The sequence below is a fragment of the Oryctolagus cuniculus genome, chromosome 6, assembly GCF_964237555.1.
Source record: "Oryctolagus cuniculus chromosome 6, mOryCun1.1, whole genome shotgun sequence".
NCBI classification, from domain to species: Eukaryota; Metazoa; Chordata; class Mammalia; order Lagomorpha; family Leporidae; genus Oryctolagus; species Oryctolagus cuniculus.
The window spans coordinates 10921536-10946926 of record NC_091437.1 but is presented as its reverse complement, the minus strand read 5'-3'; the positions used below and the strand labels follow the sequence as shown (position 1 = coordinate 10946926).

The window sequence follows — 25391 nt, the reverse complement described above, 5'->3', positions numbered from 1 at the left end:
TAAAGGAAAGGAAAATGGAAGTGTTTTTGTTTTCCTTTATTCCAAGTTCAAAACAAAGGAAATAGGTACTTAGAACTGTAGAAGGAAACTTGGATTCTTACCACACTGACAACCATTATATTGTAATCCATCAACCACCAACGAAATGTCCTTTCTCCATTGGAAGAGAAATCCTTACAGAAAATGTAGGTGTCCAACACTCTTTGCAAACAAATTTTCATGTTAGGTATTTGCATTGAATTTCAATGTCAGTATCAGACTCCAGACAGTTTTAAAGTATTTGGATGATTGTTTTATATTGTTTTACTCAAAGTGATGGAAGAAAAATAGAAATGTGAGAAACCCCTTCCAGAAAGCAGTAATACTCATTATTTTATTGGATTCCATTGATCTTCTTATAATTCCACACTGTTTGCCTCCATTGCTGATGCACAACTGACTTGGGTGTCTTCAGTAGACAGTCAAGGCTCTGAGGGTTGTTGCAACTCTCTTCTTTGTCTTCAGCATTGCTTTGGATATTCTAGACCTTTTGTGCTTCCATGTGAGTTGTAGGAATTTTTCTATTTCTGTGAAGAATGGCATTATAGTTTCATAGGGATTGCACTGAATAGGTAAAATGCTTTGGGTAGTGTGGGCATGTTAATATCAGTTCTTCCAATCCATGAACATGGAGGTCTTTACAATTTTGTATGTGTGTCTTCGATTTCTTTCGTAAGTGTTTTGTAACTTTTATGGTAGATATCTTACACGACACTCATTAAATTTATTCCAACATAATTTCTGTGTGAATGGTTATGTGGATGAGATTGCATGATTGATTTCTTTTTCATAAAGTTTATTATTGGTGTGTAAAATTAGTGATTTTTGTTTTTCTATCCTGCAACTTTACTGAATTTGGTGATTTTCATTTGTTGATTTAATATCCTGCAACTTTACTGAATTTGCTAATCAGTTTTAATAGTTTCTTGGTGGAGTCTCTAGGTTTTATGTTTATGAAGCTATAATTATCCTTTTTTTTAAGTGTTTACTAAATTATGTCACCTTAGAGAATTACTCTTCATCTAACATTTTGTTTCCGCAGAAATATTTGGTACTAAAATATTCCCTATGATATATTGTTTTCTGTCTCATTATGTACATTAGCCAATACTTGCTAGGATTCTGAAATTTATATCTTTATATGACAGAAGACGATCGTAGATTATTTTGGTTAAATAGCATATTTTAAAAACTATTTCCGGGACTGGCACCATGGTGTAGTAGGTTAATCCTTTACCTGCACCATCCCATATGGGCATCTCATATGGGTGCTGGTTCTAGTCCTGGGTGCTGCTCTTCCAATCCAGCTCTCTGCTGTGGCCCTTGGAAGGCAGTGGAAGATGGCCGAAGTGCTTCTCCCCTGCACCCATGTTGGAGACCAGGAAGAAGTACTTGGCTCCTGGCTCCTGGCTTTGGATCGGTGTAGCTCCGGCAGTTGTGGCCATTTGGGGAGTGAACCAATGGAAGGAAGACCTTTCTCTCTGTCTCTCCCTCTCACTGTAACTCTTTCAAATAAATAAATAATAAAAATCTTGAAAAAATACTTTCATATATTTATATCTGTTCTTAACTTTAAGTTCATTATGTTAGCCTTAATTTGACCAAAACAAACATTTTGTTACAGTACATCTTTTGTTTAAAGGAAACTGTTTATATTGGTTGTTCAGGGAATCAATTTTTTAAAGATCATTTTTTACCTATTAAAATTTTATATTGTACTGGGGTACCAAAGCATGTGGTTATGTGAACATTTTTGATTATTACTTTTAATATTGATACCTACATAATAATAAACTTCATCTTGTAAACTTCTTACACCCAGTAATTCATATTCAAAAGCAGCTAGAGTTTATTTAAATAACACAGCATTTTATTTTTTAAAGATTTTATTTATTTATTTGAGAGGTAGAGTTGCAGACAGTGAGATGGAGAGACAGAGAGAAAGGTCTTCCTTCTGCTGGTTCACTCCTCAAATGGCATCAATGGCTGGAGCTGCAGGGATCTGAAGCCAGGAGCCAGGAGCTTCTTCCAGGTCTCCCATGTGGGTGCAGGGGCCCAAGGACTTGGGCCATCTACTACTGCTTTCCCAGGCCATAGCAGAAAGCTGGATTGGAAGAGGAGCAGCTGGGACTAGAACTGGCACCCAGTGGGATGCCGGCGCTTTAGGCCAGGGCTTTAACCTGCTGTGCCACAGTGCTGGCCCCAACACATTTTAACAGGATGTACATCTTCAGTGTGTAATGTGCTTTGATGCCTCACCTCATTTCTTTAGAGAAGTTATGATATTCCCCTAAGGGATGATTTTCTGATGGCACTATTTAAAAGCCTGGATGGTGTGACAGCCTCCTTTCAAACAATCTTTCAGTGTGTTTTTAAAATAGAATAAGAAAACATTCTTTCTAAATGTCAAGACTAATTGAATCCCTTTTCCTATAACATTCAATAGCTATTAAGTATACTTTCTTTCCATATCCCTGGTGTCATTCCTTCCCTTACCACTTACATCCAGAGACTCTTCTGGCTCTTCACTTGAGAGCCCTGTCCAGCCCCCAGTGCAATAAAAATCTGCATTTTCTTTCAAAATATAGACCAGTCTTCCTCTGTCATTTGTATCAACAGGCATGCCATAATCACAATGGGATATCTGACTTTTGAAAAAGGCAAGAAATAGGCATGGGAGGATATTCTATTTCAGTGTTTTCCATTCCTAATATGTGGAAAACTTTTAAATAAAATACCTTCCTTGCTACAGGAGAAAACAGTGCACAAGAAGGCAGGAGAATATAATTTCTTTCGAAAGGCAAGAGAGGCAAGAAGGAAAAGCTTGACCATAGTAGCAAGTAATGGCAGAAAAAATAAGCTGAGACGTCTCATATCCATGGTTGGGAAAGAACCCATTTCCACTTGCACTGTGCATACGCACACATTTCTGTCCTCTTCAAAAGTGGCTGTGGGAAGTATTCCCGGTGGTTTCCTGCTCCACAAGCATCTGCCTCTTCCGCGCTGTCAAGGAGACTGCCGGAGTTGATATCCTGATTGTTGGATGCATGTTGCTAGGGAGATTAAAAGCTCTGTACTCTAGAGACTGATTATGTTTTAAACAAGGTTTTGAGGACTATGCTAAGAGCAAAAGTCATAGAATTTTTCCAAAATCAAGTGAAAACCTAGCCCAAAGAGTTGGCATATAACCAGACTTGTGCTTATGTCATAAACAGGGATAGAAACAGGCTATGCATATTTGAGAAGATGCTGCTAAGTGTTTTACTTGTTTTTAAACAAATAGCCAGATGTGTTTGACCCAAGAGTTTAAGGTGATTTCCCACAGTTATTGTTTAATGAAGGTGAAACATTCATCCTTTTGGATGTCTTGCCCATTCCTAGAAGAATTGAAAGGTGAGAAGCAGTTACTGATCTTGGCATTCTCCAGTGTAGTAGTTAAACTCGTGAACACTGACCATCTTCCATGAAAGTACCCTCACTAAAATTGGGATGTTTTGCGGGATTGGTGTAGATAGATTGAAAATGTGAGGGAAGAAACTCAGCTAAAAGATAAGTCCTTTTCCATAGGATAGAAAACTGCTTATGTCACAGAACAGAGACTCTCAACCAGATGCAAGTTTTCTCTTCAGGGCATATTTGACAATATCTAGAAATATTTTTGATGGGTATGACTGGTTTTGCTAGGAGAGGAACTATTTTCATCTAGTGCATAGGTAGTAAAAGCATCTTGTAATGCATAAGACAGCCCTTCCTCTCCCCACCCCAAGAAAAGAATTATCTGATTCAAAACATTAATAGTGCCAAGATTGGGAAAGGCTACCGTAGAGAAACGAACTATCATGACCATGGTAGTATGGTACCAAGCTTGAATAAATACAGAGTGAAAGTGAAGTGGTGGAGTAGGATATTCCATGCAGTTACAACTGAAAAGAAAATGACAGTAGCTATACTTCTACCAGATAAAATAGATTTTAAATCAGAAGTAGCAAAATGAGACCATGAAGGTCACTAAATGATGATAAACGGCTCAGTCCAGCAGAAGGAAACCTGTCAAGTGTCTCAGTTTCACTCTACTTCCAAACTAAAAAGTTAGCCGCCACCACGTCATTTACAGGAGCAAAAGACATGAGACCCCTGGATCGGGGACAAATGAATCTATGTATGGGGGATATTAAGGGATATTCCTTATAAAGAGAAAGGTGTAAGGAATGTGTCATCTTGTGTGGAGGACAGCATGGACGCGGTGTTCAGTGTTCATCTCCATCCTCTTGGCTGACCCTCAGGTACCACAAGGCTCAGTCATAGTTGTTCAGTTGACTGCTCTGTGTGCTGAAGGCTTGTGTTAGAGTTGAGTCAGATTCTGCGTCCCATTTGCTGTGATGAGCCACAACACCAGTCTATCGATGATACTATTGCTAATGCTGGTGACGTTACTGGTGACAAATGATAATTCAGAACGTTCATGAAAAGATGTTTATTTTGGAGCAAAAATTTTTGAACTCAATGCATAGTTGTTTTATAAACTATATATTCTATGAGCATTTTGAAGATTTAAAAAAGCTTACCATGAGGCAAGCTCTGTACTAATGATTTCACTTTTTTTTTTTTTTTTTTTTTTTGACAGGCAGAGTGGACAGGGAGAGAGAGAGAGACAGAGAGAAGGGTCTTCCTTTGCCGTTGGTTCACCCTCCAATGGCCGCCACGGCTGGCGCACTGCGGCTGGCGCACCGTGCTGATCCGATGGCAGGAGCCAGGTGCTTCTCCTGGTCTCCCATGGGGTGCAGGGCCCAAGCACTTGGGCCATCCTCCACTGCCCTCCCTGGCCACAGCAGAGAGCTGGACTGGAAGAGGGGCAACCGGGACAGAATCTGGCACCCCGACCGGGACTAGAACCCGGTGTGCCGGCGCTGCAAGGCGGAGGATTAGCCTAGTGAGCCACGGCGCCTGCCAATTTCACATTTTTTAAGAAAAATTTCTTAACAGCACTGGTATTTGGTGCTCACAAAGGGAGTGATTGAGACAGGAAACGCATGAAATAAGCTCCAAATCAGTCCCATGCCTCTCCCTGGAGAAGGGTTGAAGACACAGTGCAGGGAGGAAAACCCAGACACACTGGATGATTAAGATCACTCATTTTAACTTAAAATGTGGTCGGAGAGGCAAGCAGCAACAATGCAGCTGACCTTTAACCCTTCCTGACCCTCCACTTTCCTGTTCTACACTGCACGGATTGGGGGCTGAGCCTTTCTGCCTTTGTTTTCCTTTTCTTATTTTTTTTTCAGAATGAATAATAATCAGTGCTTGATTGTTAAGGTAATGTTATATTGCTTTTGAAGTTGCCTTGGTAACTGTCACCACAGAACAATTGAGCTGTTATCTGGAAAACTATTTCTTAGAAATGTGGAGGAGGTTAGGACCTGGGTTTTGTCTAAATAACCATCTTTGTTATTTGTGACTTTGAAATGAAGAGGACATCAGAAGTAGTGGGTTCATTCAGTAATAGATAAATATACCTTAATGTCCATAGTCTTCATTATAAGGGGGGGAAAGTATATATTATTAAGGTGAGGGTGACACATTGTACCATTAACATAGATTTACAGATAATTATATATTCTTAAACTGTTAAGTTCCTCTATAGAAATTTCAGAAATAGCTTAACAAATGCTAACAGCCTGCTAGAGTTAAAATCTCTCTTTTTTTTTTTTTTTTTTTTTTTTTGGTATAAACCGTGATTAATGATGTATGCCCAAGGGCCACTCATTATTCCAGTGGCTGCTGGTGAGATGTACCATGTATTGTGCCTTTTTGTAATAAGGATGAGGTCTGTATTTCTGACTGGATTTTATTTCATTTATAGTATTTCCCTTCCACAAAATAATAAACATGTTTACTGTACTGTTGATGACCAGCTAGTCACATAAAATGAAATTAAGCTGCTTTTCATGGACTTTTCATTGGGTCGATTTGACTTGGCAATAAAATTTAAGGCTTATTAGGTGTTTATATCTTCTGCTGATTTGGCAGCACCACAAGCTACCACACAAGGGCTTGCTCTGCTTGGTTGTGAAGTATGTTGCCACTTTGCTTGAAGGTACCCAGGTGCTAATGTTAGCTCTCAGTATATCAAGGATAGAGCTATTTTTAAACACTGCCTTAATAAGGTTTTCAAATGACATCACAATATGTTTTCCTATAAACTCCAAATATTAATTCAGATGAAATAGCCTTAATGACTTTAACTATAAAATATACTGTTACCACTATGTTTGTAGCCTTTCAGATACTTTAGTGTATGTGTTAAAGATTTTTTTTTTTAGATTAACAATTGGACATTTTATTTCTGGCTGAAAGGGGAAATAATTTATGTTTTTGAATCTTGACATTCTAGTTTGATTGTATTATCATTGGAACATGTTTGCAGCATTACTACTTATACAAAAATAATATTTCTCAAGAAATCCAGAAACATAAGGAAAATGGGAGTTTAAAATAAGTTTATCCTATGATTCCCAACTTTTTGGACTCCCTGAATGTGTTACAGCTCATACATGAGAATTCATCCCTAAATACTAAGAGTATTAACACTAACTGCTGAGGATAATTGTATCAATATTTTTAAAGAATTGAGCCATTGGTATAATCATCTATCTGTGCGTTTATCATAAACACAACTCTACCTAATCTGTTACTTTTTCTGTTCTTAAAGTACACAAAGCAAACATAGCCATGCCATGATGGAATCATTTTTATGTGCCTTGTATCCTTTACCTTCCAGTCCAACTCTCAGTAGGCACATACTAGCATGTTAATATGAATAAGCTATCTGGGAAACAAGAAGATACTAAGTGAAAGCAAACTGACCCTAAAAAGCCTGCAGATTATTCAAGGGAAACTCTTTATGACTTATCTGAGAGGTCCATGGACAGAGCTGTTACCTTACCTGTCAAACCAGTAGGCTTGGGTGATAGGCACAAAGGGTCTGTTTTGTCTTAGCCATCTCAAGTAAGCTTACGCAATCTTTTGTTCTTTCTCCATTCATTTCTTATCTATTCCTCAAAGTGTCCTCTTTAATTGACCTTATTGTCAGCAACCTCTTTTCAGAGAGGTACCCTGTTGCTAAAGGAGTTTGTAGACACTCCTAAAGAAAGTGATCTCCAGTAAGAAATTCACCCTGCTTGCTTAATGCTGCCTTATTGGGGCCAGCTCAGTGTGTGCTATCCGTGTAATGCATAAATTCTGGCTGGAGTCTGACCACTTTGTAACACTTCACAAGGCTCCTTGAAAGTCACTGGGCTTGTGTCTCCCATGCAGAGGCCATTCATATTCTGCCCTGAATAAGCTTTATACTTATTTGTTTATAAATTCTGTTTATTTCCATCAATACTAGTATTTTAAATATCTTCTAACTATAAAGTATGCCACGACTTTTAAAAAATGTATAAATGTACAGAATATAAATTGAGGAAATAAAATTGAACTCTGTTATCATAGTCTACATTGGTAAATTTTAAATTTTAAAAATACAGAAAAGGGGCTAACATTTGGTTGCAGCAATTAAGATACCACTTAGGACACCTGCGTGCTACATCCAAGCTCCTGCACTAGTCCTGGCTGTGCTCCTGATTCCATCTTCCTGCTCATGTGCTCCCTGGAAGGCTGCAGGCAAGAGTTCAAGTACTTGGGTCTCTGCCACCCATGTGGGAGACTCTTATGGAGTGCAGGGCTCCTTACAAGGTTTAGCCTTGGCTGTTATGGGCATTTGGGGATTGAACCAGTGGATGGGAGATTAATTCTCTCTTTCTCTCTCTCTCGCTCTCTCTTTTTTTTCTCTCTCTCTCTCTTCCTTGCAAATAAATTAATTTTTAAAAACAACAACAAAAAAAAACCAGACACAAATTCTAACTTGTTCTGCCTTTAATAAAACAAATATTTTGCAATTTCTAGGCTACAAGGAAGGAAAAGTTAGTATGATTTCCTTCCTTCTTTTTTTTTTTTTTTAAATTGGAAGAATTATAGGGATCCACACACAAGGAGAGAGAGAGAGAGAGAGAGATCTTCATCTGTTTGCTCACTTCCCAGATGGCCACAATGGCCAGGGCTGAGCCAGGCTGAAACCAAGAACCAGGAACTTCTGTGTCTCCCACATGGGCAGCAGGGGTCCAAGCACTGAGGCCATTTTGTGCTGCTTTTCCCAGGCCATTAGAAGGGAGCTGGATCAGAAGTGGAGCAGCTGGGATGTGAGCCAGCATCTTTATGGGATTCTGGCATCACATGTGGTGGCTCAACCTGCTGTGCTTCAGCGCCAGCCCCATAAAGTATAAATTTAAGACACAAAGACAACATATACAATATAAGAAAGTATTTTATATATGAGGACTCATTTTTAACAGGTCAAAACTAGACAAACATCTGTCCTTATTACACCAAATGGGAAATCACCCAAATTTAAGTTAATCTGTGTCAGTCACTGTAAAAAACAGTTGACATTTAAAATATATGTTATATTTTACTAGTGCTAGTCATGTCAGAATCGAGAGACAGAATGAAGACAAGCATAGGTGAAAAGTCTGAATCTCAGCAGGGTGGTAGTTGTATATGCTCTTTCATAGGTGCATAGAAAATTCAAGGTTTAATAAAGTCCATACAGATATTGGACTGATTAGTCATCGTATAGAAAATAAAAATAGTATATGCCAAAAATGTAATTGGCCTGTAAGAAAGTTTGTTTTCTTGCTCATTGAGCAAAGTCCACCTCTGAACCTTCCTTGTATGTATCAAATTGTAAGATACAAGAAGCTATGCTCTAGTAACTAAAGAAACATTTAAGTTAGTGCAAACTAAGACTAACACACATAGCATTTTATATAACCAAGAGACTTTCAAGAACCTATAACTAAGCTTCATATGAGCTGCATTAAACATCAAACGTGAGTCAAGAAATACTTTGAATATGTTTTGTGCCAAGCCTCTGACTAACTCGAGAGTGGCACATGACTGGAATGGATGCAGAGAAGCACAGCAAAGAATCTAAAACTTCACTGACATTGAAACCATCACCCACCTAAGATGATGCCACACTTACACTCTGACCTTAGTCTGATTTCATGCAAATCAGTGCAATTTTTAAAAAATCACCATAGAATTTAATAGCAGAGTCTTATATCATGATAGAGAAAATGTCCTGACTACAGTTCTAAATTACCTGTAATCATAACTGTAAGTTATGATCAACTCTCAAGAGTAAAGATAACCAACAGATGTCAGTACCTTCATTCCAGAGATGTTGGAATTTTTAGGCATGGGCTTTAATATAGCTATTATACCTGTCATCTATGGGGTATGTATGAGCACCACTGAAGAGATACATAAACAATAAAAAGAACTAAGAGAAGCTTTTAGAGTTGGAGATTACAGTAGGTTGGATTTTAAAAGCCACGGAATGAGCCAAAATATACTGACGATGGCAAGTGAAAGAATTGGTGAACAAGAAGACACATAACTATTACATCTGCAGGAGGAAGACAAACTTTCAAAAACTATGAACAGTAGGTTGATAGGAAACAGTCTAATATTTATTTCATTGGTGTCTCACAAGGAGAGAAGGAAGAGATTAACAAGGAAAATATGCAAAGAAACAGTGACCAAAGATTTTTCCGAATTTGGTGAAAGGAAAATAATTATATTACAGAAGCTCAGTGAATAAATGTGTAAAACCTGTTCTGGGTCACTAATGAAAACATTGTACAACTGTAATGAACAAAATCAAAGGATTCCTAAATGGAGAGAGAACAACGTTCCTGGTTTGGAAGGACCAACGAATTAAAGAGGTCAGTTCTTTCCAAACTGATCTTTAGGTTCAATGCACACCTGCTAGAAACAAACACTTTTTTTTGGTTTAAATTGAGAGATTTACCTTAAAATCTCTATGGAAATGCAAAAGAATTAGAATAGCTAAAACAATATTGAAAAGTGAAGAATCGAGTTGAAGGAATCACCCTATTCACTTTTAAGAGCTAATCTGTTTCTACAGTAGTCACAGAATGGCAGAGATAGAAATACTTGGATAAGTACAATGGGGTAAGGAACTCAGAGAAAGACTCAAATATATCTAGCTGCTTCTGTTGACTGAGGTTACAGAGTTAATTCAATGGAAGAACAACTGAACTTTAGTGGCCACAACCAACCAACCCCTAAGCCTCACAGTTTATGCAAAAATTAACTCAAGTATGTCATAAATACACATACAAGCTGTTAAACTTGCAGAGGAGGATATGGGTTGGTAACTGTGGTACCTAGAGTTCACAGATAGGACACTAAAGGAAGCTTGCATAGAAGAAAACAACTGGTGTTTGTTGATACTGTTGATGTAAGTAGAGGGGTTCTCTGGTGGTGTCAGGTGTGTGTAAACAAAGGTGGGTACTCTGGGTGACCTAGCGGAGATGGAGCTCCATCAATACAGTTTGGCTGCTCCACTTCCTCTTTTTTCAGGGGCTGAAAACAGTTCATTTATTTGGGTGAAGAATTCCTCACATCCAGACCTTTCTCCTGACTGCATTCAGATGGGGCCTTCCTGATTTTCTTCTTTCTTCTCTTCTCCGGCGTGTCTTTCGTGTTTCTTTTGCTCTTCAGCCAGGCAAAGGCAAGATGAAAAGCGAGGCAGCTGAAGCCCTCCTCAACCCCGTGCTGCACGTGCCCCTGAAGCACCTCCAGACTGGGGAAGACCCGGCAGCAGCCCATACACTTGAAGCCATTCTCAGGGGCCACAAGCCACTCAGGTGTCCTGGCCCTGGGCTGTTCCTGCAGAGCGTGGGGCTCTGCTGGGCTGACAGCCTCGTCCCCACCATCTTGGGCTTCTACATCCAAGCTGGACTCACTCTCAGTTAGGAGTTCCCATGTAGACACATAAGAGAGGTTGTCGTCTGTAGGGAGCTTTCCTGGGAAGGTAATTTCTTCAACTCTTGCCCTCTTTGTGGGAGGCTCTGATTCTTCCTCTGTATCCTGTAAGACAGCCACCCCTCTTTTCCTTTGGACACGCATATAGTAAACCTTCATGTCTCTCTCCTTTCTCCTATGTGTTTCGGGTGTACAGGGCTCATTGGCTAAATGGAAATGAAAACAGATGTGGTGATAGGGGGACAGGGTCTCCTGTTCCTCCAAATCCTGGGGTGGAGGCATCTCAGAGGATTGAAGACAGGGGGGATCTTGTTGCAATTGATGGATTCCTAGGAAAGAAAATTTCCTATATAAGTGGAGTAAGTTGTGTGACATCCATAGGTTTTAAGAGTGGCCCTGAGAATATTCCTGGGCCGGCACCATGGCTCACTAGGTTAATCCTCCGCCTGCAGCGCCGGCATCCCATATGGGTGCTGGGTTCTAGTCCCAGTTGCTCCTCTTCCAGTCCAGCTCTCTGCTGTGGCCCGGGAGAGCAGTGGAGGATGGCCCAAGTGCTTGTGTCCCTGCACCCACATGGGAGACCAGGAGGAAGCACCTGGCTCCTCGCTTTGGATCGGCACAGTGTGCTGGCCGTAGCGGCCATTTGGGGAGTGAACCAATGGAAGGAAGACCTTTCTCTTTGTTTTTCTCTCTCTCACTGTCTAACTCTGTCAAAAATTAATTAATTAATTAATTAAAGAAGAGTGGCTCTGAGAATATGCCTGCATATGAGGCAGTGAGATAGAAGTGCCTGGAGACCTGTAGCTTCAGAGTTGTGTAGGCAGGTGTCATGTGAGATGTGTACTTAGCAACCGTTCTATGTGAAGAGTGAGTGATGGGGTGTGTCTGGTGGAGGTGAACGTGTGTTCTGGTATGTATACGGTAATTGCTACTGCTTATGTGAGTGTGCATTCTCTGGTGTGACAGTACGTGTGGAAAAACACAGCTCTGAGTATATGCAACCATTTGAAGGGCTGAAGGCGCTGTGGATGCAGTACATAGCAGGGAGAGGGGCTGACAATTAGAGTGAATTCTTAAGAACAAAGGGTTTCTTTTAAAAATTTTTTATTTGTTTGAAAGCATTTCAGAGAGAGATGGGGGGGGAGAGAGAGAAAGAGAAAGAGAGAGAAAGAGAAAGAGAAAGAGAAAGAGAAAGAGAAAGAGAAAGAGAAAGAGAAAGAGAAAGAGAAAGAGAAAGAGAAAGAAAGAGATTTTCCTCTGTTGCTTCACTCCCAAAATGGCCACGGTTGCCAGGACTAGATCAGGCCAAAGCCAGGAGCCTGGAACTCCATCCAGACTCCCCTGTGGGTAGCAGGGTCCCAAGCACTTGGGCCAACTTCTACTGCTTTCCCAGGCATATTAGCAGAGAGCTGGATTAGAAGTGGAACAGCCAGGATTTGAGTTTGCACCCATATGGGATGCCGGAGTCACAGGCAGCGGCTTATCCCACTACACCACAGTGTCAGTCCCCAGAGGCTTTTCCTGAGCTGTTTCTAGCCTTAAGGAGTTCAGATTATCTGTATGAAGGAATGTGAAATATTTCTGGGATTAGTTAATAAACGAGTAGGTCTGAAAGACTGTGTACAGGAATGAAGGTTTAAGTGTGTATTGGTGTCATGCTACTAGAGAATGGAAAAGATGGATGGGGAGTGAAGGGAGGTGTGTTTGAGAGAGGGAGGCTTTGAAATGAAGCTGTGAAGTGGTAGGACAGGTGAGGGTACGTGAATATGTTTTTGTGCCAGTCTGCCTAGGATGTTCTCATCAACTTTCCATACATGTCAGCTCTGCTGATGGCCTCAGTCACAGCTGTCCCAGTACTCCGCTGTGGCAAAACAGGTCTGTGTCCCGTGTTTGGAGACATAGAACCTCTCTCTCTCTGTAGAGACCCCAGTCTAGTCCCTCTGCCCTGAAGTGCTTTCTTGCTTTTGAGAGTGTTTTGTTTTGTTTTGTTTTAGCCGATAAGTAAGGGTTGGGCAGAGCAGCTCCCTTGGCATCCTGAGTTCAGACATTCCCTTTGCCTCTGCCTTACCATCGTTTTCAACAAGAATGTGTTTGCTTGGAGAGGAGACACAGGAGAAATACACTGAGGTAGAAGAGCTCTGTCCTGCTGCCTGGCTACAGGTTGGGACCACGATACGTGTCCCAGGAGCATCTGCTTGAGACTTCCGGAATTCTGGGAAACAAAATGACAGAACAACAACATTGGGATACAGAATCATGTGGAGTTTTCATCTTTTCACAGAAGAGCATGTTGAGTGGATATTTTATTGTGGGCATTGTGACCACTCACTAGACTTGCTCTTACAGGAATTATAAGTAAACAACAGTTATTAAGATTACATTTATGGTGGACATCGGTAGGCTTGGGCATCTTGTATGTGATATTTTGGGAAGTATATTGAGAATGTTGGAAACTATGAACCTTGCATAAAATGCGGAATGCAGTCATTAAAGATCTTAAAATTTTATGACTCAATTTTCCTTATGATAAGTTATACAAATTAGCCCGCGACATACAGTTTTTGTTGTAATTACTCATGTTGACCTTCTTGTGTGTAAGAGAAAGAGAGAGACACAGTATAGATAATAGGCAGGTATGTAGGTAGATAAAATTCTGAGGTTTTTTGACCTTCATATTCACATATTTAGTAGCCTTTTCCAAGCAGACATGAAAAATGTACATGGTGCAGTTCTCTCCATTCTGCTCCTGGACCTCCGTTGTCAGAACTCTGCAAACCCCAAGACTTGTGAGAGCTGATGAGTTCTGACCTTGAGTCAGGGGCTCAGTGGGGTCTCTGGTGCTGGCTCCAGGCTGCACATCTTAGCATAGGCCACAAATTCCCTATCAGGTTCCTGCTTACTCTTCACTAGGCTGTCCAGTTATGTTACTTTCTTAGTATACCTTGCCCACACATGGCCTTAACTAATTTTTCCCCCTCTTCAACACAAAATTAGCTGATCCTAGAGATTTCCATGTTACTACTACATCCTGAGTAGGTTTTTTTCCCTACCAGAATTTTGTAAAATTTTAAAATAAAATTTACCTCCACCCATGGATTAAAACATACTATGAAAATTCCTAAGTTATTTTTTTTAATTCTCTTAATCTATTTTTCCAGTGGAGAGAGCCATACCTTTCAATTCATATACATCAATAAACACACAAATTCTATTTCCTGAAAAAATAATTCATAAACATATTAAGTCCCTTCTAAAACCTCAATTAAATGTGTAAATAAACTGTACTCCTTCACATGGATCCAATTTTTCTCTTCGGTCCCTAAAGAGTATCTGGTGTTTCATTTCAGAGGAGAGAGAAACAAAATTAGTATGTCTGGTACATCCGTCATAGAATGAGTTTGTCATGATTGGTAAATATAGTTTCATATATGTACACTCTGTGTATTTCACAGAATTTTTAAAGTATATTGAGTATAGCAGTGGGGCCAGCATTGCATGTGAAGGTAGCATGACTATGGTGTGCTTCGGTGACAGTGAAGCATAGTTCTGTACATCTTGGAGTTTTTCATCTTTCATACATTTTGTAATGTGTATGTCATATGCTATTGATGTACAAACACTTAGGTAATAGTTATTGGAATATTTGAGAATCTGTGAGGATCTTTTTTTCAGAACCACAGAGACAAACTTTTATAGATCAGCCATGTGAAAGAGGAATAAGAGAATGATTACCTGACCTCTTAGATTACAGGATTATGTGAAGGGACTAAAGAACTGTAAACAGAGGAGCATCTGATGGGGTTGTGGTTGTGATAGCTTCTTGCATTGTTACTGTACAGCACAGAGTTCTACAAGAATGAGACTATTTGTGTGAGTTATCAGATGCAATACTAAAAAAAATAGTGTTCAAAGGGAGCAATTATGAGGGATGCACATGCTGTGAAAGAAGGTGTGAAGACGTAAAAGTATGAGGATGTGAACTGAGGAGTGTGCCACGGTGCATAAGATAATGAGAGTAGCGATGGAGAGCAGAGGAATGAGTATTTACAGAGATGAACCCGAGAGCACATGGTGCTGAGACCATTTATTTGGGTAAGATAGGCCAAGAAGTATGTGGGTGTTTAAAAGGGAAGAAGGTTGCTCATGGCAATCATTTGAGGACCCTTTCAAGTCTCTGCCCATATTCACTTACCAGTGTACAGGATCTTTGTTGTCTTCCTGGATGCAAGTGTAGAAACCACTGATGGCTGACTTTATACTTCAGTGTGAACCCTTACGGTTGCCAGGGACAATCCCAGAATTGCAACCCACAGAACTGAACTTCTCAGTTTCAGACTGAATGAGTCTTCCTTGTTTCTCTGACAAGTTTGTCATTCCTTCACTTCTCCATCTTCTCCTACATAGCCCTGTTCCCATGCCCTTGAACTTTTGGGTATGTGTCCTTTTTTAGATTATCTTCAGTCTCAAGGCTTTGAGTTATATATTATATCTCAAGAGGATCTCCCAAAACTAGAAGAACTGTCCTTGCTGTGACCTGGGCATGGCCCGTATCAACTTTCTTTTCTTTGTATTAGCTGTTGGTGGGGGACCTGGACCAGATCTCAGAGCCATGCTTACATGTCCTTTTCATCACTGAATACTCCTAGGTCCTGTTTGTTCTTCTCCAGTTATGAGTTTTCATTTTCTCAGAGGTGGTACAGGAGAAACATCTTCAGATGCACATGATTTTCTCTTGTTTGTGTGAGCTATTACCTTGTGAGCTATATGTCATCTTATGTCTCGTCAAGGTTACTATTCAAGGGAAATCCAAGAGCTCTATCCTACCTGTAAACTATTCAGTCAATCTTGAGTGCTCACTGTGTGTCAAACACTCCTGCAGACTGCAAACTGAGTTCTGACCCAAACTACAGAATGTGTGTATTTAATAATTTTTAGTTTTGTTCAGGTGATGATGGCTGTGTGATCACAGTGTGTATTTACTGTCTTTATGGAGCTGGTTGTGTTATGGGAAGTTTTCACTTATGGTTTCACATAAAGTGTAACTTATATAAGAGATTTTCATAGGTTTTTACCTGAATATGCATGTCATTGTGGTTAGCATATTTCACATTTGTGGAAGACTGAGTAATGTCCCCCAACCAAGATGTTTATATCGTAGACCATAGAACCAGACCATAGAACCTCATGTGGCTAAAGGGGACTTTGCAGATGCTACTCAGTTAAGGATTTTGTGATGGGGAGATAATCCTAAGTTATATTCGTTGGTCCTATATGTAATTCCAAGGATGTGTATACGAAGGAGGCAAGAATGACAAAGGCAGGAAAAGAGATGTGACAATGGAGCACGAGGCTGCACAAAGAAACAAAGGGTCTCTAAGGAGTGCAAGAAGCCACTGGAGGCAAGGCAAATTTACCAGGGGGCCTCCCGAAGAATCCAGCTGTAACAATAACTTGATTTTTAACCCCAAAAGATAAATTTTGAATTTATGACCCCAAATTCCGAAATGGAAAAAATGCCTGTTGTTTTAGACCACTAAATTTGTGGTAATTTGTAATACGTATACGAGGAAGTAAGAAAAATATACTAAATTTGAAATAGGCTTCTTTCTGTGTCAAAGATAGCCTCTCCTTACCTAATTCTAATTTTCTGCGTTCAGAGTTGCTTTTGAGTCAGTGGCTTTACTCTTTGAGCGAGAGAGAGTGAGTTTACAATACTTCTATTTCCAACCTTACATGTTCTTGTAATCTAGTACTTTAATTATACCTGTTGTATCAGTTGTGAATAAGTGGTTTCTATTTTTGGTAATTAAATCATCAAATCCTATTCATATTCTGTAACATACTTAACAATTTCTAAGCACAAAATGTGTCCCTGATTATCATTTCTTCTGTGATTAGTTTAAATTTTTTCAAATAGATTCTTTTCCATTAGTGTTTTCTACATTATTTTATTTCCTATTTTTTTAAGTGTCTTTATTTAACCATATTCTTGTGGATTGCATCTGCTCTTTGTCTTCAGCACATCATTCTCTCCAGTAGCCATTAGGTAGGGATCAGTGAATGCCATGGAATAACAGAGTGGCTGCAGGTCTGCTGACCACCACTGCACTGATCTGCCTAGCCTTGGCTATCCTGCCTACCCCTTACCAGCACGAGTGGGCATTGACAAAGTGGAGTGGCAGGTATAATATTCTGATTCAGAGGCTATGTCTTTTGCCTTGTGGACCAGGGTCTTGTCCTCCAAAGAGTACTCAGGTTGTGGAGCACATTTGTGGAAGGCTTCAATTCCTAGAAAACAGAGCAAAGGTCATTGATACACAGTTGATGTCTATTTTATCATTTTCAATCTGTCATATATTATTAATTACATATGCTGAGCTCAGAGAACAGACATGGCCCACAAGCTCAGCGAAAATCAAGTATTGAGCTTGCTAAAATCCATAATATTCACATCTACAGAGATATCGGTGGTATTATTGGATGCTAGAGTCTGGATTAGAATTTATCTGTTTGAATTGGACTGCATGCCATCCATTAATGCTTTAATCTGGAAGGTGTCAGAATTTATGAGGGAACACTGCTGTTGTACACTGCCCCAAAATAGTACTTGATAGCTTTATTTTTTTTTATTTGACAGATAGTGAGAGAGAGAGATAGAAAGGTCTTCCTTCTGTTGGTTCACCTCCCAAATGGCTGCTATAGCTGGAGCTACGCCGATCTGAAGCCACAAGCCAGGTGCTTCTTCATAGTCTCCCATGCGGGTGCAGGCACCCAAGTACTTGGGCCATCCTCCACTGCCCTCCTGGTCCACAGCAGAGGACTGGAAGAGGAGCAACCGAGACTAGAACCAGCACCCATATGGGATGCTGGCACTGGAGGCGGAGGATTAACCTAGTGAGCCACAGCGCCATCCCCTTGATAGCTTTAGTTCTGTCTCTAGGTTGATGACTAGTCTTTATGGATCTGCTTGTGGTGTGTGAATTAGACTTCTGGTGTCATAAAGACTGTAGTCAGCATAAGAAATTTTAATATTCATTTATCTGACTGCATCTATCAAGGTGTTTAACATTTTTCACAATAGTTTTGAAAGGTTGAAGTTATGCTACTTACCCAAGGTATCAATATCTTAATCCCTACATCCTAGGAATGTTCCCTTGTATACAGAGAGGTACTTTGCAGATGTTAACACATGAAGGATTTTGTGATGGGGAGATCATCCTGCATCGTGTAGTTGGGTTTTAAATGTAATTGCAAGGATACTTAGAAGAGGGAGGCAAGAAGGTCAGATGCAGGAGATGAAAACTGACAGTAGAAGCAACAAGTGTCAGTTAAGAAATCAGAAAAATCTGCAAATCAGAGTGCAAGAAGCCAGTCAAAGCAAGGAACATTGTCCACTGGAGTCTCTAGAAGGGGACAGCCTGCAAACACCTTGGTGTTTTTTTTATTAGATTTATTTTATATTTATTTGAAAGAATTAGAGAGGTAGAGACAGAGAGAGAGGTCTTCCATCCGCTGGTTCACTCCCCAGATGGCCATAACGGCCAGAGCTGCGCCAATCTGAAGGCAGGAACCAGGAGCTTCTTCCGGGTTTCCCACGTGGGTGCAGGGGCCCAAGGACTTGGGCCATCTTCTACTGCTTTCCCAGGCCATATCAGAGAGCTGGATCGGAAGAGGAGCAACTGGGACTAGAACCAGTGCCCATATAGGATGCTGGTGCTGCAGGCCAGGGCTTTAACCTGCTGTGCCACAGTGCCAGCCCCTACACCTTGGTTTTTAGCTACATCACATATATTTTGAATTTCTGACTCCACAGGAATGTAGGAGAATAAATCTGTGCTGTTTTAGATCACTTAGTTTGTGGTAATTTATAACAATATCTAACAGGTAAATATACTAAATTTGAAGTCACATTCTTTCCTTCTCATGGTTAGATCCTAAGCAATAGTATGAGCATAGAATGCTTCAAGTTTCAATCACCATCTTTCATTTTATGGTCATCTAATGCTTTAATTACATCTATTTTATCAGTTCTGAATTTTTGACTATTATTTTGGTACCTAAATCCTCCAAGCCTTTGTATAGTCAGTCACATACTTGCTATTGTCATATCTTAGAATTTGTTCGTGATTGTTATTTCCTCTGTGTTTAATTTTTATGAATAGATGATTTCCACTAGTGGTTTATACATACTTCTTTCCTATTATGTTTAAATTTTTATCTTCAATGTCTTCATTTAGCCATATTCTTGTTGATTGTGACTGCTCTTTTTCTTTGCTATCTCCCTGGTTTCTGTGATAGCCATTGAACAGCTTAGTGGCTGTAGGTCTGCTCACCTTCCCCCTGCACTGATCTGCCTGGCCTTGGCGGTCCTGCCTTCCCCTTACCAGCATGAGGGTGCTTGTGCAAAGTGGACTGGCAGGTGTGGTATTCTGATTGGGAGGATGTCTCTCTTGCCTCATGGACCAGGATCTTCTCTTCCAAAGAGTACCCGGCTTGTGCAGGACGTGTTTGGGCAGTGGAGACTCCTGAGAAATAGAACAAAGGTCATTGATACGGACGTGAAGTTTGGTTCATTCATTTGTTCATCCTCCATATATTCTAAATGTAATCTTCTGAACTCGGAGAACAGACGTGGTCCACAAACTCACAGGAACTAGTCTTGATTTTGGTAAAATTTATAACATGCATGCCCACAGAGACATCTGTCTTATCCTTGGCTGTTGGAGCGTGTGCTAGACTTCTCCCGTTTGGACTGAACTATGTGCTGTCCACTAATGTTGTGTTCCTGGTGGTGTCAGATTTCATGAGGGAACGTGACTGCCAATGTCCATTATTTTGCCAAATTTGTTTTCTTGAGTCTACTCACATGGATCTTTGATTATCTGAGTCCAGTTCTTTGTTTCCAGAGCCCAGTTCCATACATGGAGAAACCAACACTGAGGAAACTAAATTCCCATGTAGGGACCCGCACTTTCAACTAAAACGTCTGCTTCCTTTCAGATCCTTCACTTCACTCTCCCCCAGACCCCATACTCCCCCACCCCTGCTATATATTTTGTCTTGAGCAATTCTCTCTAGCTTCGGCTGGGAGCTGGTGCACTTTAGCTGTCTTTGTTTTGAGGTTCCTGCTACCCACCAACTTTGGCTAAAAGTTACCCCTGTTTGTCCTCTCCTACTTATCTCACTTTCATGCTTTGTATCTCTTACCTGGAGTTCACAGCTTTAAATGAAACTAATGGTGTATTTTTAATAATTAAGGAAAGTAAATATTTATGATTTTATGATGTCATCAACTCTTTAAATGTTAAACTTACCAGTGAGTATCTAACTGTTAAAAAGATCAAATTCTCCCATAAAAGTATTTCTTATATATTATGAATACATAGCAATGAATTGGTGTGTGGCAACTGTAGAGTACTTAATGTGTAAGTCCATAACTTACTTGTTCCAATCAGGTTATTCTTGAGTGTCTAATTCATTTAGTGGTTACAAATGTAAATATAGGATATGTTTTGTTGGTATGGGAATGGTGGATGTTATTCGTGTCTGTATGTTAGCTACATGCATATCTATGTGTGTCTATCTGATGTCCTATAATTATGGCTTTGCATGTGTTGTTTTGTGATATAGTTTGGCAGTACGGTGTAATTAGTAGGAATATTTTCTTTGAGATGAAAGGAATGTATTGTGTGAGTTCTGGTGGAAGAGTGAAAGAACATGAAGATTTGAGGGTGTATAAGAAAAAAATACACATACTAGGACTAGGAAATGATATAAAATAGATAAGATGTCAGTGAAGGGTATGAGATTTAATAGTTAACAACATACAATTGCATTAGAAAACGAAAGTGTGGGAGCTGACATTTAGCATAGTAGCTTAAGAAGCCCATGTCCCACATCACAGTGCCTAGAATCTATACCCACCTCCAGTTTCTGATTCCAGCTTCCTGCTAATACAGACCTTGAGAGGCAGAAATAATTCTCAAATAACTGGGCTCCTGTCCTTTTACATTATGTTCCTGGATCCTTGCAGGTATTTAGGGAGTTTGCCAGTAGGTGGAGTCTCTCTCTCTCTCTCTCTCTCTCTCTCTCTGTGTGTGTGTGTGTGTGTGTGTGTGTGTGTGTCTGTGTCTTTCTCCCTTCTGTGAAAGTATTTATGCTTCTAAAATGAATAATAAAATTAAAACTTGAGATAGAAATGGTAAAATAATTGTATGAAACATTGATTTCTGGATGGGTTAAGATAGAAATAGAGAAACTCTTTGGCTTTCATCGAACCTAAGTGTATTAGTATAGCAACATATACAGCATCAAACATCATCTCCTAGTGCGCTTCTACAATCAAAACAACTTAAATTCTCAGCACTTGATGATTAACAAGGACATGATTTATATTCATGAAATGGGATATATGCAGCAGTGAGATGGAACAAACTTCAGTCATACGCAATGTGGCTGAAAGGAGTCAGACACGAAATATGTATATGAACTTCTGTATATAAAGATAAAGCAATTCAAGGATAATGAGTCAGTAATCATACATGTTAGAGTAATTGTTACTCTTTGTCATGCACGCAGTAGAGTTTAGAGAATTCATATGCTTGTAAAAGTTGATAAGGAAGTAGAGGTGAAGACAGGAGTGGGGATAGGTCTGTATAGAGATAAGTGAGAGAATTTTGGCTACATGTAGATGACACAAGACCTCGAACAAGTGCATCTGTACAGTGTGTCAAGTATATCTTGTGGTGACATTACTACTACTCTAGCTCTGTTTTCAGATAATAGTCCTTTTATGACTTCTGGACAGCAGGATGTCCTGTCTTTGTCTCAGTTATTGTTCCCAAGTGTCTCTGATGATACCATTCCCTTCAGCAGAACCTAGTTGTCCACTGATCTTCCAGGCCTAGCTCCAGTTTTTTGGTTATTTATCTTTGGAATGTATAGCTTTCGCTGCTGCTAATACCAAAAGCCATGAGAGACAATTGCTATGGTTTGAATATCCATGGATTGTCTCACAGCCTCCTGGGTTGAAATTTAGCTACCATTGTGAGGCATTAAGGGGATGGAAACTTAATCTGGTTATGAAGCACAGGGATGGGAAATGATGAGGACTATATAAGGTCGTTAGGGTGGAGCCTGCGCTAGTGAATTTGGGCAGCTCTAGAAGAGGGAGACAGAAAGAGACACATCTGCTCGCATGCCTGTGTGTCATTTGCCACCTGAGGCTCTGCATCACCACAGGATGCTGCCCACAGGAAGACCTTCACCAGAGGAGGTCCCAAAGACTGACTCTTCAGAGGCATCATCAAAACAAAGCTCTTCTCTTAGTAAAGTTTGCCTGCACCAGGAATTTTAGTAATGAAAAGGTATAATGCAAGTGCTTTGACTTGTCATTTTTTTCTGGACTGGGTAGACTTATGTCTACTCATGGGCAGTATCATTCAACTCCTCTCTGTGCTGTGCCTGGACCCATACCTGCACCATTGAGCTTGTCTTCAGATGAGATGCAGGAGAAATAGTGTGAGGAAGAAGAAGCAGCATCCCCTGCTTTCTGGTCTGAAGCTGGGGTTGGCGCCTTTTGTTTTTGTTGCAGGACATCTTTGTATAAATTCAAATTTCCTGAGCAATTACATAAAAATAAGAGACAGGGTTTATGTATGTGTATTTATCCATCTTCAAACAAGCAATAAGAGTTTGCAGTATGACAGCACTCATGAACACCCATGCCGCTATCCTCATGGAGCCATAACCTGCTTCCTACGTTTGAAAACTTTACACGTAGAGAGGTATTTATTTATTCAGTCAGTACATGCCACAGATGCTAGATTTGCAGTGTCTCATATGTAAACAGTGCACAGACTGCTGGCAAGCCCCTGTGCACCTGTGCTTAACATATTTTTACATCTGCCTCTCTTAGTGTCTTTTAACATTTCAAACTTTAAAAAAAATGTTTTCTTAATCTCTAGATATACCACATTCTTCATTCAAAGGAGGAAGGATCCGTGGAAAACTTGCAATACCATGCACTTCTCCAGTGCTTTCAGAAAGAAGTCAAATTTCAAAATTTTATGAAAACTGATCAAGTCACTGTTTCTCATAGTGTCCATTTCACTTCAACAAGTTTCCCCTTTGGTGCATAGCTAGTTGTCGCCCATCAGGGAGGAGAACATATCGCTCAGCTCTTGTCCTGATGGTTGATGTACAATGTAATACTTTATCTATTTTAGTATTTTTTTGTTCAAGTACTATTGGTTGAACTCTGTAATTAACACACAATTATTCTTAGGTGTTTAAATTTTAACTGAAAAGTGATCCCTATTAGGAATTTGGAAAACATTATGCTGAGTGAAATAAGCCAGTCCCAAAGGGACAAATACCATATGTTCTCCCTGATTCGTGACAACTGACTGAGCACCAAAAAGGAAATCAGTTAAAGTGAAATGAACACTATGAGAAACAGTGACTTGATCAGCCCTTGCCCTGACTGTTGATGAACAACTTAATATGTTATCCCTCTTAGTTTTTGTTTGTTTGTTCTACTTAATACTTTTGGTTGAATACTATAATCAATACACAATTCTTCTTAAGTGCTGAAACTTAACTGAAAAGTGATTGCTGTTAAATATGAGTGGGAATAAGAGAGAGAAGAGATGTGCAATTCGGGACATGCTCAAGCTGACTTATCTAAAACGGTGGAGTTAGAAATATACCAGGGGATTCCAATTCAATCCCATCAAGGTGGCATGTACCAATGCCATCTCACTAGTCCCAGTGATCAATTTCTGTTCACAATTGATCGTAATGATAGGACTAAGAACCAAAGGGATCACATAAACAAGACTAGTGTCTGCAAATACTAGCTGATAGAATAAAAAAAGGGAGAGAACAATCCAACATGGGAAGTGAGATACACAGCAGACCCATAGAATGGCAGATGTCCTAAACAGCACTCTTGGCCTCAGAATCAGCCCTTAAGGCATGCGGATCCGACTGAAAAGCCCATGAGACTATTTCAGGCATGGAAAGCCAAGACACTCTGGCAAAAAAAAAAACAAACAAAAAAAACACCTAAATGAAAGATCTCCGTGAGATCCCAGTGGAAAGAACAGGTCATCAAAGAAGGAGGTACCTTTCTCTGAAGGGAGGAGAGAACTTCCACTTTGACTACGACCTTGTCTAAATATGATCAAAGTCGGTGAACTCAGGGGGCTTCCATAGCCTGGCAGCTCATGACAAGAGCCTAGGGTGATTACTGATGCCATAAACAAGAGTGTCAATTTGTTAAGTCAACAACAGGAGTCACTGTGCACTTACTCCTCATGTAAGATCTTTGTCCTTAGTGTGCTGTACATTGAGATTTAATGCTATAACTAGTACTCAAACAGTATTTTTCACTTTATGTTTCTGTGTGGGAGCAAACTGTTGAAATCTTTACTTAATGTATGCTAAACTGATCTTCTGTATATAAAGAGAATTGAAAATGAATCTTGATGTGAATGTAAGGGGAGAGGGAGTGGGAAAGGGGAGGGTTGTGGGGGGAGGGACGTTATGGGGGGGAAGCCATTGTAATCCATAAGCTGTACTTTGGAAATTTATATTCATTAAATAAAAGTTAAAAATAAAAAAAAATTATGAAAACTTAGTGCACACTGGCAAGTCACTGTATCTGACAAAGTGACTCAGTGTTTCACTGTGTAGGTAGCAGAAGCCCTAAACTGCATAGACAAAGACCTGTATCATCTGAACTCTCTGTGTTCTCAGAGACCTGGATGTTCAGGAAGCCTCCACACACAGCTCTTCAATCTCCCACCACCCTCCCTCCTCTCCCTTTCTCTGTCTCTCCTCCTCTTACTCCACCCCTTCCCCAACTAGAAATCGTCCCTTCCTCCTGTTTAGAAGACAGTGCCTGGCTACCTTGGATCTAGAGAATATCCTAAGACATACCTCTTGATATCTTTGCAGCTTGGGGAGAGTATGTGATTTCCAGATGTTTTGTCTTTTGTTTCCGCTTCATGGTTGAACTCCTTGGAGAGTTACTCAAAACAGGCACTTTCCTCCCTGCATCTCTGCTCTCCAGGAGTTAAGTCAGTGGTGATCAAGAATGGGATTTGAACATTAAAGAACCAAATCACATAGGACGCTCTCTACCGAATCACTGCGCTACCTAGTGCTCAGTTCAACATTGAGTCTCCTGTGTCACAAGTCATCACTACCGCCTCTGAAGCATTTATGACCTATTGATGACATCAGCCTATTCTAGACTCAGCAGCCGCCTCAGGACTGCAGGACTGATATAGCCCCCTTGCCTAGGGTGTTTTTTGTTTTGTTTTGTTTTTTAAAAGTTTATCTATCTGTTTTACTTGCAATGCTAGGTGATACAGAGAGGCTGATAAAAAGGGAGATCTTGGTTCAATTCACAAATGCCTTGAAAAGATGGGGCTGGGTCACACCCAGGG

The 25391-nt window shown here is 40.1% G+C and overlaps 1 protein-coding gene across 5 annotated transcripts; it reads right to left on the bottom strand.

Annotated features, from left to right (window-relative positions):
- Positions 1–1301: 1301 nt before the first annotated feature.
- On the bottom strand, positions 1302–25162 carry LOC103347851 (protein FAM170A). 5 transcript variants are annotated; one of them, XM_070075785.1, is made up of 5 exons: positions 24880–25161; positions 22411–22554; positions 19269–19460; positions 13004–17223; positions 1302–11264 (listed from the first exon to the last, which is right to left on the bottom strand). In XM_070075785.1, the coding sequence occupies exons 4-5, from the start codon at positions 13191–13193 to the stop codon at positions 10549–10551; spliced, it is 906 nt and encodes a 301-aa protein (XP_069931886.1). In that variant the 5' UTR covers positions 13194–17223; positions 19269–19460; positions 22411–22554; positions 24880–25161; the 3' UTR covers positions 1302–10548. The 5 variants fall into 5 exon arrangements, with proteins under 5 accessions (XP_069931886.1, XP_069931885.1, XP_069931887.1 ...); XM_070075784.1 differs by having other exon boundaries at positions 19320–19460; positions 24880–25160; XM_070075786.1 differs by lacking the exon at positions 19269–19460 and having other exon boundaries at positions 24880–25162.
- Between the last annotated feature and the right edge of the window lie 229 nt (positions 25163–25391).

Bases quoted from the DNA above. Each gene is read 5' to 3' on its own strand.
- LOC103347851 (XM_070075786.1), bottom strand. From the start codon at position 13,193: ATGATTCTGTATCCCAATGTTGTTGTTCTGTCATTTTGTTTCCCAGAA. The intron at 11,265-13,003 runs GTAAGGCAGAGG...TTTCTTTCCTAG, and splicing joins CATTCTTGTTGAAAACGATG to GAATCCATCAATTGCAACAA.